This window comes from Canis lupus, chromosome 6 (assembly GCF_003254725.2).
Source record: "Canis lupus dingo isolate Sandy chromosome 6, ASM325472v2, whole genome shotgun sequence".
Taxonomy (NCBI): domain Eukaryota; kingdom Metazoa; phylum Chordata; class Mammalia; order Carnivora; family Canidae; genus Canis; species Canis lupus.
Window position 1 is genome coordinate 42,016,387 of NC_064248.1, and position 15,764 is coordinate 42,032,150.

The 15,764-nt window shown below is 44.5% G+C and overlaps 1 protein-coding gene across 2 annotated transcripts; it reads left to right on the forward strand.

Annotated features, from left to right (window-relative positions):
* The first annotated feature begins 11,493 nt into the window (after positions 1-11,493).
* On the forward strand, positions 11,494-14,611 carry LOC112640700 (glutathione S-transferase Mu 3). Of its 2 annotated transcripts, XM_025417325.3 has the most exons (8): positions 11,668-11,828; positions 12,069-12,144; positions 12,426-12,490; positions 13,195-13,276; positions 13,370-13,470; positions 13,814-13,909; positions 13,997-14,107; positions 14,414-14,611. In XM_025417325.3, the coding sequence occupies exons 1-8, from the start codon at positions 11,778-11,780 to the stop codon at positions 14,510-14,512; spliced, it is 681 nt and encodes a 226-aa protein (XP_025273110.1). In that variant the 5' UTR covers positions 11,668-11,777; the 3' UTR covers positions 14,513-14,611. The 2 variants fall into 2 exon arrangements, with proteins under 2 accessions (XP_035573831.1, XP_025273110.1); XM_035717938.1 differs by lacking the exon at positions 12,426-12,490 and having other exon boundaries at positions 11,494-11,828.
* The last annotated feature ends 1,153 nt before the right edge of the window (positions 14,612-15,764 follow it).

Below are 15,764 nucleotides of genomic sequence, written 5' to 3' on the forward strand. Positions count from 1 at the left end.
GCATGTGCCTCCCAGTGGCTTCTTCTGGGCCTGATGGGAGCCAAAGGCAGGGAGGCTGGAAGCAGTGGGATGCTGGCCGTGAAACAGTGGTAGCCCCACACCCACCACTGGGCCAGACTGTTTGAAGGTGAGTGGGAATTCCCGCCGCAAACCTGGAGCTGAGAGAATTTGAGAATAATGGCCCAAGCTCTCCTTAGTCTCTTTATAAACAAATTCTAAAATAAGGTGATGCCCACCACCTTCTACCTTCTGTGCACACTTCTCCCAGTATGTCCCAAGGCACCCAGGGCAGCTGAGGGTACAGCTCCTCAGAGGAGGAAAGAGTACTCAGGCTGACAGTAGTTGGTGTGGATCACACTGGCTGATGAGCCAGAGAAGCACTAGCAAGTGTGTCAGCTGCTCTAGGCTCTACTTGGCAACTTCCTATTTTATTTTAGTTTTCTAAAGATTTTATTTATTTATTGGACAGAGTCAAAGAGCACAAGCAGGGAGAGAAGCAGGCTGAGGGAGGGGGAGAGGCAGGCTCCCCACAGCCAGGGAGCTGGATGCCGGATCAGGAACCTGATGTGGGGCTGGATCCAAGGACCTGGGATCAGGACCTGAGCCAAAGGCAGACGTTTAACCATTTAACCGGTTAACTGACTGAGCACCACCACCCCCACCCCGCATCCCCGGGCCCCTGCAACTTTCACTTTCAATGCAACTGTTGTCCCCTCCTGTTGGGGGAGCCAACCATGAGCTCCCTCCTCAGCTTGTCTTTTAGTGGCAGAGCATAAGGAACATTGGACTAAAAGTTGACAGTCCACCAACTGGCTGTTGGAACCATAGCAAGTCACTTCACAGTCTGAATCCCTATTTTCTCAAAGGTGAAATGAGAAGTTTGGACTGTTTGTGGCTTCTAATATTTAGTATCCACAGCCTTTTCAAGTTTCATAAGCTGCCCTAGACTCTCCTCCCTACAGAACAGAGGTTATACTTTTATTGATTTTGTCTCCGAGAAGTGTTGTGCCTATGGATCAATGGCCCTGGAGGGTTCTTAAGATGTTCCCTTGAGTATCTCTTCTGTCTGGGCCCCAGATTACCCTATTTTTGGACTGCCTGTGCCATTCCCTTGAGTGCCTGGCCTCCAAAAATCACCTCTCTTAGCTGGTAACGCTGAATAGGGAAGTAAAAGCTTTTCTTCACAAAAGAGATAAATGGTGAGACTCTTAGAATCTGACTGTCAAGGGTCAGAGCCAACCCAGCAAAGTTAATTTCTTAGATGCGGAGAGACGATAGTAACCCACTGCCCTTTGGGGATTCAGAGAGCTGAAGGGGTCCTAGACACAGGAAAAGACTTCAGGGCCAGAAGGAAAAAAGGTGTTTTAGCCCAGGGCTCATCAGATTTCCCAGCAAAGACTGAGATAAGGTGAGGAGCTGCTGGGACACCCAAGCTTAGTGAACTGGCACAAGCTGTGCTGCCCGACAGACCTCGGTTTGGACCCCCGGCCACCCGTGGGAACTGAAGCTTAGAAAGGCAACTTAACCTCGCCAGGCATTGCTTATCTTCTAAAAAGTGGGCATAAAACCTATTTCACAAAATTGTTGTGAAGCTTAAAATGGAATTAATCAGCCAACCTATGGGAAACAGTTTTTTTTCTTTAAGATTTTATTTATTTGTTTGAGATAGAGAGAGAATGAGCAGGGGGAGGCGTAGAGGGAGAGGGAGAAGCAGGCTCCCCGCTCAGCAGGAGCCGAGCATGGGGCTCTTCCTGGGACCCTGGGATCATGACCTGAGCCAAAGGCAGACACTCAACTGACTGAGCCACCCAAGCACTGCAAAATACCTAGATTCTTGTCTGACATATCATAGGTGTTCAAAACATGTTTGCCTTTTTCCTCCGGTTAATTTGTGACTGGCCTTTTGTTACCTTGGAAGAGAAATGCAGGCATTTTAAGTCATCTGTCCCTATGCATTTGTACTTTTTTCCTTCTTCCTTTTAGTAAGGTGGCCTTTTAAGAAGTCTCAACCTTGGGGCACCTGGGTGGCTCAGTGCGTGAGTGTCTGCCTTTGACTCAGGTGGTGATCCCAGGGTCCTAGGATCAAGTCCCACATCAAGCTTCCTGCTGGGAGCCTGCTTCTTCCTTTGCCTATGTCTCTGCCTCTTTTTCTCTGTGTCTCTTATGAATAAATAATATCTTAAAAGAAAGAAGAGAAATCCCAACCTTGCTTCAGCAAACTAAGGGGGAAATGTGATTTCCCACACCAGGGCTAGAGGGTTGGGAGCTCAGTGTCCTGACGAGCCACGCTGTGGAGGCCGGGCCAGAACCTTCTGCGTAAGCTGCCTTTCTACCATCCTCAATAACAATTCCTTGGTGGTCAGAGTCTCAGTCCCTCTGCCCATGACAACATGAACAAACTTTTTAGAATTGCAAAAAAAAAAAGTGGGGGGGGGCCTGGGTGGCCTCAGTTGGTTGAGATCATGACCTCAGGGTCCTGGGATGGAGCCCTGCATCAGGCTCCCTGCTCAGAGGGAAATCTGCTTCTCTCTCTCCCTCTGTCCCTCCCTCTGCTCATTCTCATCTTAGGCTTATTTACTTATTTTTAAAGATTTGATTTTATTTATTCTCAAGAGACAGAGAGAGAGAGGCAGAGACACAGGCAGAGGGAGAAGCAGGCTCCCCCTGCAGGGAGCCCGATCCTGGACCCCAGGATCACGCCCTGAGCTGAAGGCAGATGCTCAACTGCTCAGCCACTCAGCTGCCCCAATATCTTAGGCTTTTTACTATGTGCAAGGCTGCAGGATTCAGAGGTATGAGACAGAACTTAGGGAGACTTTTACTCTTATCTGTAGTTTGAAATATTTTTTTAGGTTATTTGCTAACGGACAACGTGTACTCAGGGCAGAGAGAGAACCCATGCTTTGAAGTTTGGTGAAGTCATTCTGACCTTGGTAAGAGTAGAGTTTCCCTGGGAGCCCAGGAGTAGGGCCACTGACACTGAAAGTTGAAAATTTCCTTTATCATTTCCCCCTTTTGATCACTAGTTTTTCCTCAGAAAACATTGAAAATCAACCTTATTTTATGTCTCTTGGTGCAAGGGTGACTGGCTCGTCTGCCCTGGGTGCATCAAGTCCCTCGTTGTTAGGTACGAAAATATATTTTTTTTCTCTCATGAAATAAATGAATAAAATCTTTTTTAAAAAAGGCAAAATTAAGTCCCTGATATCAGGAGGTTTTTTCTTAGGATAAAGAGAGGGGGCTATGGGCATGCTCCAAGAGCTGATGATATGGATGAGGTCTCTGGAAAGGAATGCAGAGCCTTGTTCATTCAGAGGCTGGAACCATATCAACTAACCTTGAGTCCAGGCTTCTACAGGAACAGCTAGTGAATTAGTGGGGTCTGAAAAGACACAATAGGGGGTTGGGAGAAATGGTTGTTTAAAAAACAAGTTTCAAACTTTTTGTTAGTTTTAACTTCATTAACCCCATGGGGCACAGTTGCAATTCTCCTGGGTTATGATCATTTCTCCATCTTGAAGAACTGAAATGATGAGCACTCTGGCCACTTCTTTTTCTTCAGGTGAAGTAGGTTTAGGGTAAAGAGCAGTCTTGGCAGATCTTATCTGTAACACGCCTATGTGCCGGGCTAAGCAGAAGTTTTTAACTTAAAAGCCATCGCAGCAAGGGAAATAGAAGCAACACGGGGTCGGGCATACTAAATTTTTTTCCAGTTGTAATTTCCCATTGTCAGTCTTTTGCTACATTTCTGTGGGATATGGGCAAAGATCCGTCTCCTGTAACTGCTTCAAGCTGAATCAGGGTGCAGTAGAGGCTTTGCAATGGAAGGAGTTGCCATGGTATAGGATGCCGCTCTCAGTCCCTTGTGGTAACAGAAACCAACTACCAGAAATAGTTCCTTATCTAAGAACTTGGATATTTTCCCACATAATTTGGTACTATATGACATCATTAATTTTATCCCCAGTATATTTTAAGGGAAAGTAATAGTACAGTTAAACCTACCCGTCCCTCTAAAATTGATAACAATGGGTATCCAAGAGAATAGATCAGTAAACCAGTCCCAGCCACCTTGGAGAGGGCTTCTTATAGCCAAGTGGCTTGGGCCTGCTTCTATCTATATGGATTCTTATTTCCCAGGAGGAGTTCATATAGGGGCAGCAAGTGGTATTAGCCATCATATAGACTCTGCCTTAGTTAGCAAGCAATCAAGTAATCAGGAAGAGGCATTTTTATGAAAACAAAAGTAAAACACAGGTTAATGGTTGGAGCAAATGATAAACCCAGCCTCTGAGTCTCAAATGCTGCCAGTGAGATTTTCAGATGTCAAGCTTGAAGCATCCTCAGATGGAGTGGGAATAGGCAGTGGAAATCAAATGGGTTTTTCCAGTTTATAATTCAAATGTCTCCCATGATCTTTTTGTTTTTTTTTTTTTCTAAGATTTTATTTATTGGGCAGTCCGGGTGGCTCAGCCGTTTAGTGCCGCCTTCCGCCCAGGACCTGGTCCCAGAGACCAGGGATCAAGTCCCACGTTGGGCTCCCTGCATGGAGCCTGCTTCTCCCTCTGCCTGTGTCTCTGCCTCTCTCTCTTTTTAACTTAGTTAACTCTCTCTCTCTTTAACTAAGTTAAAAAAAAAAAAGATTTTATTTATTTAATTGACAGAGCAAGAGCACAAACGGGGAGTGGCAGAGGGAGAAGCAGGCTCCCCGCTGAGCAGGAGTCTCCATCCCAGGACCCCAGGACCAAGCCAAAGGCAAACACTTAACAGACTGAGTCACGCAGGCGCCCCCTCATGATCTTTTTGAATGACCCATAGAGCAACAGGCACAAAGATTGTCTATGAATGAGTTTTGTGGCAGTTACTCTGAAGCTGACTTCAAGTTGTCCAGCATCAATTTTTAGGGCTTTAGGAAAAAAAGGCAGTTTTAGTTAGGAGAATGGAAGCAGACTAGAAACCTTAGCTTGGAGAGCCATAGCCAGATATTTGAGGAAACCAGAATTCAGGACTAGTCTAGTTTATAATAAATAGTATTAATATCTAATATCTACAAAGATGTGTTACTGAAACGCATTTTCTCTATATAGTCACCCTCAGTTTTAAACATAGCCAAATCAAAACTAATTTGTTTGTAATAAATTTTTTAATAAACTTGGCCTAATTATTTACTCAACAAGAGCAGTGACTGACCATGCAGATTCTTTTAAACTTGTGTTACTAGAACTTTTTTTTTTTTTTTTTTTTTTTTTTAACCAGGCTCCATGCCTAACGTAGGGCTTGTACTCATGATTTCCTTCGAAGGATCAAAAGTTGCATGCTTGGGACGCTTGGGTGGCTTCTCCTTCCCTCTGCTGCTCCCCCTGCTTGTGTTCTTTCTCTCTCTCTCTCTCTCTCTCAAATAAATAAATACAATCTTTTAAAATTTTTAAAAAGAAAAGGAGGGTTACGTGCTTTACTGACTAAGCCAACCAGATACTCCTAGAACTTTTCATAAGGCATCTCTAGATTGAACTTTAAGTAGCCTCTTGAGGCCAAAAGCCAAGCCAAATATTGCCATCAGACTTGCCTTGTGATACCTGTAGATTTGAGTGGATTCCTCTTCTCAAGGTCCCCAAAATATCCTGAGGTTCTTGCACCTGCTGGGAAGCAATATTCTTTACTTACCTGGTAAGACTGCTGAGAACCCTATAAACAAGGGAATCAGACCAACATTTCCAAGGGGCTGTATTGGCTGGCTTCAAAAAGTCAACCTTAATTCCTTAAAATTATCTGGTCGTATGAGTCTATGCATGTCTCTCTCAAATATGATATTTCTGTCAAAGCGTTGAAAATACAACCAGTGTTTCCAAGGTGTCCTCTTATACGGAGAACAGATTTTTATTGAACTTATGTAAATAATTATAGATGCCATGAAAGAAAGAACACTCACTGAGAGTTTCTGAATTTCAGAGGTTTCAGGTAGGGAGAAAAGTTAAATGTCTCAATTTGTTCTCAAAGGAATATTTTATTATATTTCTGTAGATCACGGATATAATTAAGAGAAGGCTTCCTTAATCTGAAAGAGCAAACATTAGAGAATCAACAATGTTTTAAATAAGAGTCATAAAAAACTATAATCATCTTTTTTGATCCATTTAGCCTCATGTTATTAATTCTTATTTTGTTTGAATGCAATTTTTTCTATTAGTTCTGGAAATTTTTATTCAGCTTACATTTATGATCTTAAAAATATTAAACAACTGTATTTGCCAAAAATTCCTTTTGTGAATCTCCTTGAAGACAAAACACATTTTGTAAGAGCATGAGAACAATAACTAGAAATGACAAAAGACTCAAAAATGAACATGAGGGATCCCTGGGTGGCGCAGCGGTTTGGCCCCTGCCTTTGGCCCAGGGCGCGATCCTGGAGACCCGGGATCAATTCCCACGTCGGGCTCCCGGTGCATGGAGCCTGCTTCTCTCTCTGCCTGTGTCTCTGCCTCTCTCTCTCTCTCTCACTGTGTGCCTATCATAAATAAACAAAAATTAAAAAAAAAATGAACATGATTAAAAATCTGATATGAGTTCATTATAATATAGCTGGCAAGGAAATCCAGTTATTTCTGATATATAACATTTCAAAAATCATAATATCAAGTGATGATCTAACCCAGGACATAGTAAAACTTTAGGAATTTCATATATCTTCTAGAACAGTTATAGCATTTATCCATAAACTATAACCTAAGATTTATCATTATTTGTTTGACAGTGCTTTCTAAGTAACTTAACATACCAAAAAGACTTCATTTAGGATTTGAATTTCTGGGAAGTGTATTTAAAAAAAAAAAAAAAAACTAACCTCAGAATGTTTTAAAGCATGTGTCTACATAGGATCATAGGTTATTACAAAATTTAATATTTAATTACTGCTTAACTAAGGTGGCCATAAGAGATTTTATGGAAGGATATATAGTTCTTTTTTTTTTTTTTTTTTTTGTTTTAGGATATATAGTTCTTAGCAAAACTTAGCTCCTTTAATATTGAGAAGATTTAGTTTTGGGATTTTTTTTGTTTGGTTAGTTTTTTTTTTTTTTTTTTTAGAAGATTTAGTTTTTTTTTTTTTAAATAAGCAAAGACCTGATAAAAACAACTATGGAAACCTTGTTTTTCTGGGCAAATAGGGAAGAAAAACCACCACCTTGTTTATAATTTCTTATCAAGAGCAGACCAATAATCCAAGAAACTTTTGTCTTTTTATTAACAGAGAGAAAAGCCAAATTTTAATTTTATATCAGGGTTTTTTTTAAGACTTTATTTTCTGACAAGGAGAGAGAGAGAGAGAGAGAGCGCACGCGCGCATATACAAGCAGGCTCTACACTGAGCAGAGAGCCTTACTCAGGGCTTGATCCCAGGACCCCAGGATCATGACCTGACCTGAAGGCAGACACTTAACCGACTGAACCACCCAGGCTCCCCTTATCAGTATACTTTTAAAATTACTTTATTCCAATCTTAGTCCTGACCACACATAAAATTTTTTTTCAAGGATTCACCTTCACAAATCTTCTACAACTTTCTTTTTTATTTAGATTTCATCCTACATTTTACCTCTCTAAATAACCAGTCTCATTTCAGGATAAAATTATTTTCTTTTCCATCAACAAAAATGTTTTTTCATTCCTTATATATTCTAATATACCTCATATTTTCCTACATACAGAGTTGCTTTTTAAAATCATTTTCTAGTAGTCTCAGGCATATTTATCAGAATCCTAATTCTGGAAAACTTATTCTTCTGTGAAAACTAATTAGTAACAAATTGTGAGTCATGATCTCAGAATTCTTTAGATTGGCAAATTTATGAATATATTTTATAATTTCTCTAAACATTTTTTCTTTTCATAGTACAATCTTTCAATAAGGCACAAAGCATGTTTACCAACTAACTCGAATATCTTTAATTTCTCTAAATAAGAAGCCAAAAGCAGACAAACATATTCAGTGGTATTAGTATTTCATCTTATTTGGATAAGATTAGATATTCAACGAATTTAAACTTATCATTTAACTTAGCAAAACTTCAAAGTTTTGGGTAACCAATGATTTTTTGGAAGCTATTTTTTTTTAATGTTTTGTTTGGAAGCTATTTAAAAGTTTATCTGTAAACCTTTTTATTTATTTGACCTACTTATTCTTAACAATTAACCATAAAAACTTCGTGACAAATACAAAATTAACAACATTTTAAGTCCTCTCCAGCTAAGAGATTGAAACAGAGATAACACAAACTTTAAAAAGTCAGGTAGAGGGCTCCTGGGTGACTGAGCAGTTGAGCATCTGTCTTTGGCTCAGGGTGTGATCCCAGAGTTCTGGGATCAAGTCCCACATTAGGCTCCCTGGGAGTAGCCTGCTTCTCCCTCTCCCTATGTCTCTGCTTTGTCTCTGTGTCTCTCATGAATAAATAAATAAAATCCTTTAAAATAAATAAATAAATAAATAAATAAATAAATAAATAAATAATAAATAAATTCAAGTAGAACAAAAGTGAGTTATATGTGTAATATTTGACATTGGTAACTCTAAAGGCATGTTTATTTTAGTTAAACCAACAGCCTTGGTTTAGCTTTAATACTGAATATATTACATCTGTATCCCCTGAAAAGTCAGTTTGTTTCCCAATGGTCAATTTCCTTTGGACTTCTGTGGGGAAATCTGAAGTGAGTGGTTTAGTTCAAGGGAGTCCTTGGGCTCCTTCATGTTGATTTGGGAGGTGCTTCAGTTTATTTTAGAATAGGAATCTTAGAATAAAACCCTTAAGGAGGTAGCCCAATAGCTTGGGGTGCCTTTTCCTCCTTGATAGTGAGGGTAGGAGGAGAAGGTGGTAGAGGCACCAGGGATGGCATAGGAGCTGGCCAGGTGGGGTCCAGGGAACAGGAGGAGGCAGAGACAAAGGAAGCAGGGGTGCTGCTGGCAAGGCTGGAGGCAAATTTAAAGTTTTGGAATAACATTAAAAAAAAAAATCTCCATCTCCTGCCTCGTTGCATTTCAGCCCTCTAGAAGAGATGGAGGAGCAGGCAGTGGATTGGGCACTGACGCTTGTGCTTGGAGAGCAGGGGTGGATTTAGAATGTCTAGTGGTGGCCTGTCTTCGTCCTCCTCATCCTCATTCAGAGAGGGGTCGTCTCACATTTTTGTTCATCCGTATGTCTTTGGATCATCAGTTAGGTCCCTTCCTGTGATGTGTCTTTATTGTGGAATAACATAAAAATTTGAATTTGGAGAATTTTATCCCAGATCATGTGAACTTGAAAAGCATTTGGGTGAGTTTTTATCCTTTGAGTTTTAGCATGCCCAATCTTTACAAGTGCTAGCCTTTAAACCAATTAAATCGAGCTCTTCCACAAATTAATTTTAGCAAACCATTGGAAGGTAGAGCAAATATCTTATGTTTACAATGCACATGGAAACCTGTACACAAACAATGATTCAAATGCTTTTAGTCTATGTTTCATTATTATTTGTGGAGAGGACATTAGAGACCCAATTTCCAAATATTCCCCTTTTATTAAAACCAACCTAATTATAAGGTGGCATTAAAACTTACAGATCTATTAATTAGTTATTTTCCACTTCCAATTAGAACAAGGTCGGTTGTGTACAAAGATACCAAAAGTTGTAACAACAGACAAACCAAATGAAGCCAGAGCACCTCTGTAATTGTTGGTTCCTCCCCAAAAGCCAGGGACTTCATTGACTGAACCAAATGACTTCCTAATTTCTGGTTATTAGTCTTATAGCTGGCTTTCTCTGTGCACACAAGAAACTAATTCAGACATGTCGAAAGAACCCTATTTGGGCCATGTGAGACTCAGATTATCCTTAAATTTTCCCTTTTAAGTACATACTTGCAAGTATAGGCTCATGTGTACTATACATATAGCCTGCCAGAGTTTCTGTGGGTGGCTGCTGGTTCTCTGGGAGTTGTTCTATCCTTTGAAGCACGGTTCTCCTATTTCTTTTAGTTTCAGCTTTATTGTTAGAATAAGGCTTGAATAAAATCTAAGGATATTAAGTGTGGTGGATCAAGAGGGTACTATTCATGGGGGGCACTTTCCCAACAGCTGTGATACACTCTTAGGTGTCTCAGTTTTTCCCAGCAAGCTCTAAGACCACCAAGAGGGATCTGGAGCAGTGGATGAGCAATCCTTCTGGCTACCCCAGAGGAGCCATTACCTTACCAGATGGATGGGACCCTAACAGGGCTTGAGGAATATCCTCAGACACTTCTTCTAGTTATTCAGTCACCTGAAAGCAGGACTGGCTTTGGCTGGAAGGGACAAGTGTCCCTTCTCTTCAGAACTGAACGGTTTAGTCTCTCCTACTTCTAGCCAGAAAATTTATTCAAACTTTAATGATATTAGTATAAAGCCAAAGTGAAACAACCAACGCATGAACTCCCCCCCCACCCCGGGCTATTCCCAGCTACAGAACATTACCAGGTAGACTTTATTTTTTTTTTTTATGATTTTATTTATTCAGAGAGAGAGAGAGGCAGACACAGGCAGAGGGAGAAGCAGGCTCCACGCAGGGAGCCCGACGTGGGACCCGATCTATGGTCTCCAGGATCACACCCCCCCCCCCCCCCCCCCCCCCCCCCCCGGGCTGCAGGCGGCGCTAAACCGCTGCGCCACCGGGGCTGCCCTCCAGGTAGTCTTTAGCCGCTAGAATAAAAGTCAGGAGCTTCAACTGATTGACGAGTCCGGATACCAGGAGACCTCGGCAGATACACCTGTGAGCACTGAGAAGTCAGAGGGGCAAGAGGGGCACAGGGGTCCGAGCATCGAGTTCCAGGAGGCCCCCACTGTTCTCAGATAAGTTTCTCTGATACTGTGCCTGCTACGCCAGGAACTGCCAACGCCTAACAACAAACCTTTTAGAACTGCTTAAAAAAAGAGAAAGGAAAGGAAAGGAAAGGAAAAAGGAAAGGAAAAAGGAAAGGAAAAAGGAAAGGGAAAGGAAAGGAAAGAGAAAAGGGGGCGGGGGGGAGAGAGTTTTATTGGAGCCCAAGTCGGGACAGCGGCCCGGGATACACTATCTGCAGAGAGAAGAGAGTGCCCCTGAGAAGGAATGCTTACTACAGGGTTAGATGTGGTTTCTTGTTACATCAAGAGTCACAAAATCACCACGATGAAGGACATTTCAGAAAATCACAAACTTTATCTCAGGCTTTTACTGTGTGCAAGGTTGCAGGCTTCAGAGGTGTGAGAACAGAACGTAGGGCGATCCTTACTCTTATCTGTAGTTTGAAATGTTTCTTTTAGGTCACTTGCTAACAGACGGACAACGTGTGCTCGGGCGGAGAGGGAACCCGTGCTTCCAAGGCTGCTGAAGCCATCGTGACCCCGGTAAGAGCAGAGCTTCCCTGGGAGCGCGGAGCGGGGCCACCGACGCTGCAAGCTGAACCGTTCCTTTATCACCTCTCGGTGCTTGTCTACAGCGCCGAGCCCTCCGGCTGGAGAAGTGCTTATGGCCAGGCCGTCACCGTCCGGGGTTCACCAGGGCCCTCAGCCGGGCCGCCGGCCGCCCGCGCAGTCCCAGTCCGCGGAGCGCAGAGCCCGCTCCGGGGCGGCCCGCGGGCTCGCGGACCGAGCGGAGGCCGGCGGCGGAGGCGGGGTCAGAGCCGGCGGGGGCGGGGTCAGAGCCGCGGCGTTGGCCCCGCCCACTGGCGTCGGGTATAAAGCTCCGCCCGTTCGCTGGCGACTCCCAGTCGTCGAAGGAGTGGAGGCGCCGTCGCCATGTCGTTGTCCAAGTCGAACATGGTTCTGGGGTACTGGGATATTCGCGGGGTGAGTGCCGGCTCGACGGCCGAGCCGCTGGGTCGCGGAGGCAGGGGCCCCGCGACCGGACCTCAGGGTGGCGGCCCCCGAGCGGAGCTGAGGCAGCCGGCCGCCGAGGCGATGTCGGGACGGCGGCGGGCGGCCTAACGAGCGCCGCGGCGGCGTGCGAGGCGGGATGCCAGGCGGGCAGGGGACGTTGGGGGCGGGGCGGGGGCGCCGCGCAGGCGCTGACGGGGTCTTCTGCCCCAGCTGGCGCACGCCATCCGCATGCTCCTGGAGTTCACGGATACCTGCTATGAGGAGAGACGGTACACGTGCGGGGAAGGTAATGCGGCCCGCGCGAGCCCCCGCCCCCCGTCGCTGTGCCCAGAGGGGCCCCACGCCTGAGGCGGGTGCGAGGCGGCCCCAGTCACCCGGGAGCGCCGAGCCCCCCGCCGGACGCACAGATGCAGCCTCTTCCAAGCCGCGGTCCCACCGTGTGAGCGGCCCACCGAGTGGGCCCGGAGAGCAGAGGCCACCCTTGGGGGCCCAGGGTGCGAGGTGCTAGATCTCTCCACTCCCCTCAGGCGGGCTGCTAAGGAGGTTGGGCCCCGCATTCTCTTTCAGCTCCGGACTATGATAAAAGCCAATGGCTGGATGTGAAATTCAAGCTCGACCTGGACTTTCCTAACGTAGGTGGCCTCAGGAGAAGAGGGGTCAGACGGCAAAGCCGTCCAGTATAGCCGTGCCGCTTTCCTCTCTGGGCTAGGGACACCGAGAATGGGGGCTCGGAAGCTGGCTAAGAGAAGTAGAAAGCAAGGGTGCCCGAACTCGAATGGAGAGAAAAAGTTTTCACTAACAGTAACCACTAAAAAAGTTAACAATCCCTTCTATTGTGAATCTAGGTAATAAGTGACGATGCTGATTAGCCATGGCTGTGACTTTGTCACTAGTAGAAATTGAGTATTTTCATATCACATATGTGGCAGATACTGTGCAAAAATATTATTTACACGCATCATACTTTGAAATTATGATAGTTGTATGCCTTGCCTTGTTATTTAATGCAATAGGCACATATTACTTGATTATGATTTTGTTGCTTTGATGTTTTATAAATTTCGAAAGCATGTAATTTGCTTTATGCATTTAAAAATCTTATTCTGACAAAGGGTCTGTGGTATGCCCGTACACATGCACAGAGAGATTAAGAACTCTGGTCTAGAATCAGGTGGGGACCCAATTGCTACATTCCACATATTTTCTTCTTCCTCCTAGCACAGCATCTTCTCTCTACTTTTCACTTCCTGCAAGTCTCATGTTCCCCGAGAGAGAGAGAGAGGCAGGGAGGCAAGAGAGAGTTGGTTGTTCATCTGACATGTCATTTTCCTTCCAGCTGCCCTACCTCATGGATGGTAAGAACAAGATCACCCAGAGTAATGCTATCCTGCGCTACATCGCTCGCAAGCACAATATGTGTGAGTGGCGTAGGGCCAGGGAGGGAGGCCAGGCTGGCAGTTTTCCTGGAAGTGGATCATTCCAAATGTGATTTCTCATCTTTTGGCGTACAGGTGGTGAGACTGAAGAAGAAAGAATTCGAGTGGACATCATGGAGAACCAAATAATGGATTTCCGCATACAGCTGGTACAACTGTGCTACAGTCCTGACCTTGTGAGTTTCCTTAGCAAGCAGGCATTGAGGAGAAGGAGTGTTGAGAACCCAGGGGTTCATCCGCTGCTTCCTGCCACTTCTGCTTTCCCACCAACCCAGTCTGCAGATCTGCAGAATAGGAAAGAACTGTTTTATGGCAGGGAGGGGGGGGCTGGGGGGGTCCATTTGTTATAGGACTCTGGTGTTGGCCCCTCCCCCTTTCTGTCCTGCCACCCCTACTGCAGGCAGTAAGAGGGAGGCACACGGAGAAGGGACCACTGAGTGTCCCCCACTGGCCCATGCCCTGACTAGCTCTGAAGACGCTGACAGCTGTGCTCTTACTCTCTTTATCCTTCTCTCCCAGGAAAAACTGAAGCCTCGGTACTTGGAACAGCTACCTGGACAACTGAAACAGTTCTCCTTGTTCCTGGGGAAATTCTCCTGGTTTGCAGGAGAAAAGGTAGGAAGAAAGGAAAGAGGAAAGATGCCTTTCTATCTCCCAGGATTAAGGATCTCTGCAGACCTGACCATCTTACTGTTCTTCTAGCTCACCTTTGTGGATTTCCTCACTTATGATGTCTTGGATCAGAACCGTATGTTTGAGCCCAAGTGCCTGGATGAATTTCCAAATCTGAAGGCTTTCATGTGCCGTTTTGAGGTGATGCTCCCTACACTTTTCCTGTACAGAAACACTCGCAGGCTCTCCTGATTCCCAAGGGACCCCACTGTGGTAGATTCTCAACACCAGCGTTTGTGTAAAGGGATCAGTGGTGGTACACTTCTAAACCTACGAGTCTTGAGAAAAGGCCTCGGCTTCTACACCCTAAAGCACTGTCTACATGAAATGGTAGTGGAGGGAGGAAGGGGGGATGGTATAGAGGCAGGCAGTATGTGAGTGTCACTGGTTCGGCATGGGTCTTTTGGACTGGGTTAGAGTATCAGGTTTGGTGTGCTTTCCCTTCAGGCTTTGGAGAAGATAGCTAACTACATGCAGTCTGACCGCTTCCTGAAGATGCCCATCAACAACAAGATGGCCCTGTGGGGCAATAAGAGAATATGCTGAGCAGGAGGTGGACTTGATCTGCTTGTTTTATTCCATCCTGTGCCTAGGGAGCCTGTACTCTCTCTTCTCTGCTCTTTTCAATAAATAGCGTTTAGGCTACTGGTGTCTAGCTGGATTTCTCTTGGGACTAAAGGCCAGGGGAGAGTAAGGATATATGGAAAATGTCCAAGATGTGAATACAGTCACTGTACACTGACAATCCCCCTATATCTCAGCTGTGTTCAAAGCTAGAGGTTCTTGTCCAAGCACTAAAAACAAATGTGATATTGTACAGTTGTAGAGGACAGATACATTAAATGGGACTGAAGCCCTATGAAGAGGTGGTGTAGATACCAAGCAAAACTATATGGAACTGTCGATTTTACAGAACTGAGTTCAGAAATGGATATTTTTACACGGGAATGTAGTATGATAAAGATGGACTTTCAAACTGGTGGACTAACCAATAAATGGGATTGTATCAGTTACCAATTAAAAATAATAGTGGGGAAAAAAATAATAATGGGGCATTGGGCTCCTGCATGGAGCCTGCTTCTCCCTCTTCCTGTGTCTCTGCCCGTCTCTCTGTGTGTCTCTCAGGAATAAATAAAATCTTTAAAAAAAAAAAAAAGAGGGGGGGGATCCCTGGGTGGCTCAGCAGTTGAGCATCTCCTTTTGGCCCAGGGCCTGATCCTGGAGTCCTGGAATCAAGTCCCACGTCGGGCTCCTGCATGGAGCCTACTTCTCCCTCTGCCTCTCTCCCTCTGTGTCTCTCATGAATAAATAAAATCTTTTAAAAAAACAATAATGGGGCACCTGGGTGGCTCAGTTGGTTAGGCATCCAACTCTTGTTTTGACTCAGGTCATGATCTCCAGGTCATGGGATTGAGCCATATGTTGGGGCTTGTGCACTCTCGCTCGCTCACTAAAAATCTATAATAATAGAACCTTACCTCACACTATTCACTAAAACTAGCTCATCTACAACTTAAGGCCCAATATTAAAGCTGTAGAAGTATTAATGAAAACAGAATATTTGTGATTTTATGATAGGTTTCTCTAAATGAGACCTAAAAACAAAAAGCCATAGGTATACCTGGGTAGCTCAGTGGTTGAGCATCTGCCTTTGGCTCAGGTCGTGATCCGGGGTCCTGGGGTCGAGTCCTGCATCAGGCTCCCTATAGGGAGCCTGCTTCTCCCTCTGCCTATGTCTCTGCCTTTATATGTCTCTCATGAATAAATATTTTTTTAAAAGCCATGAAGGGAAAGATTT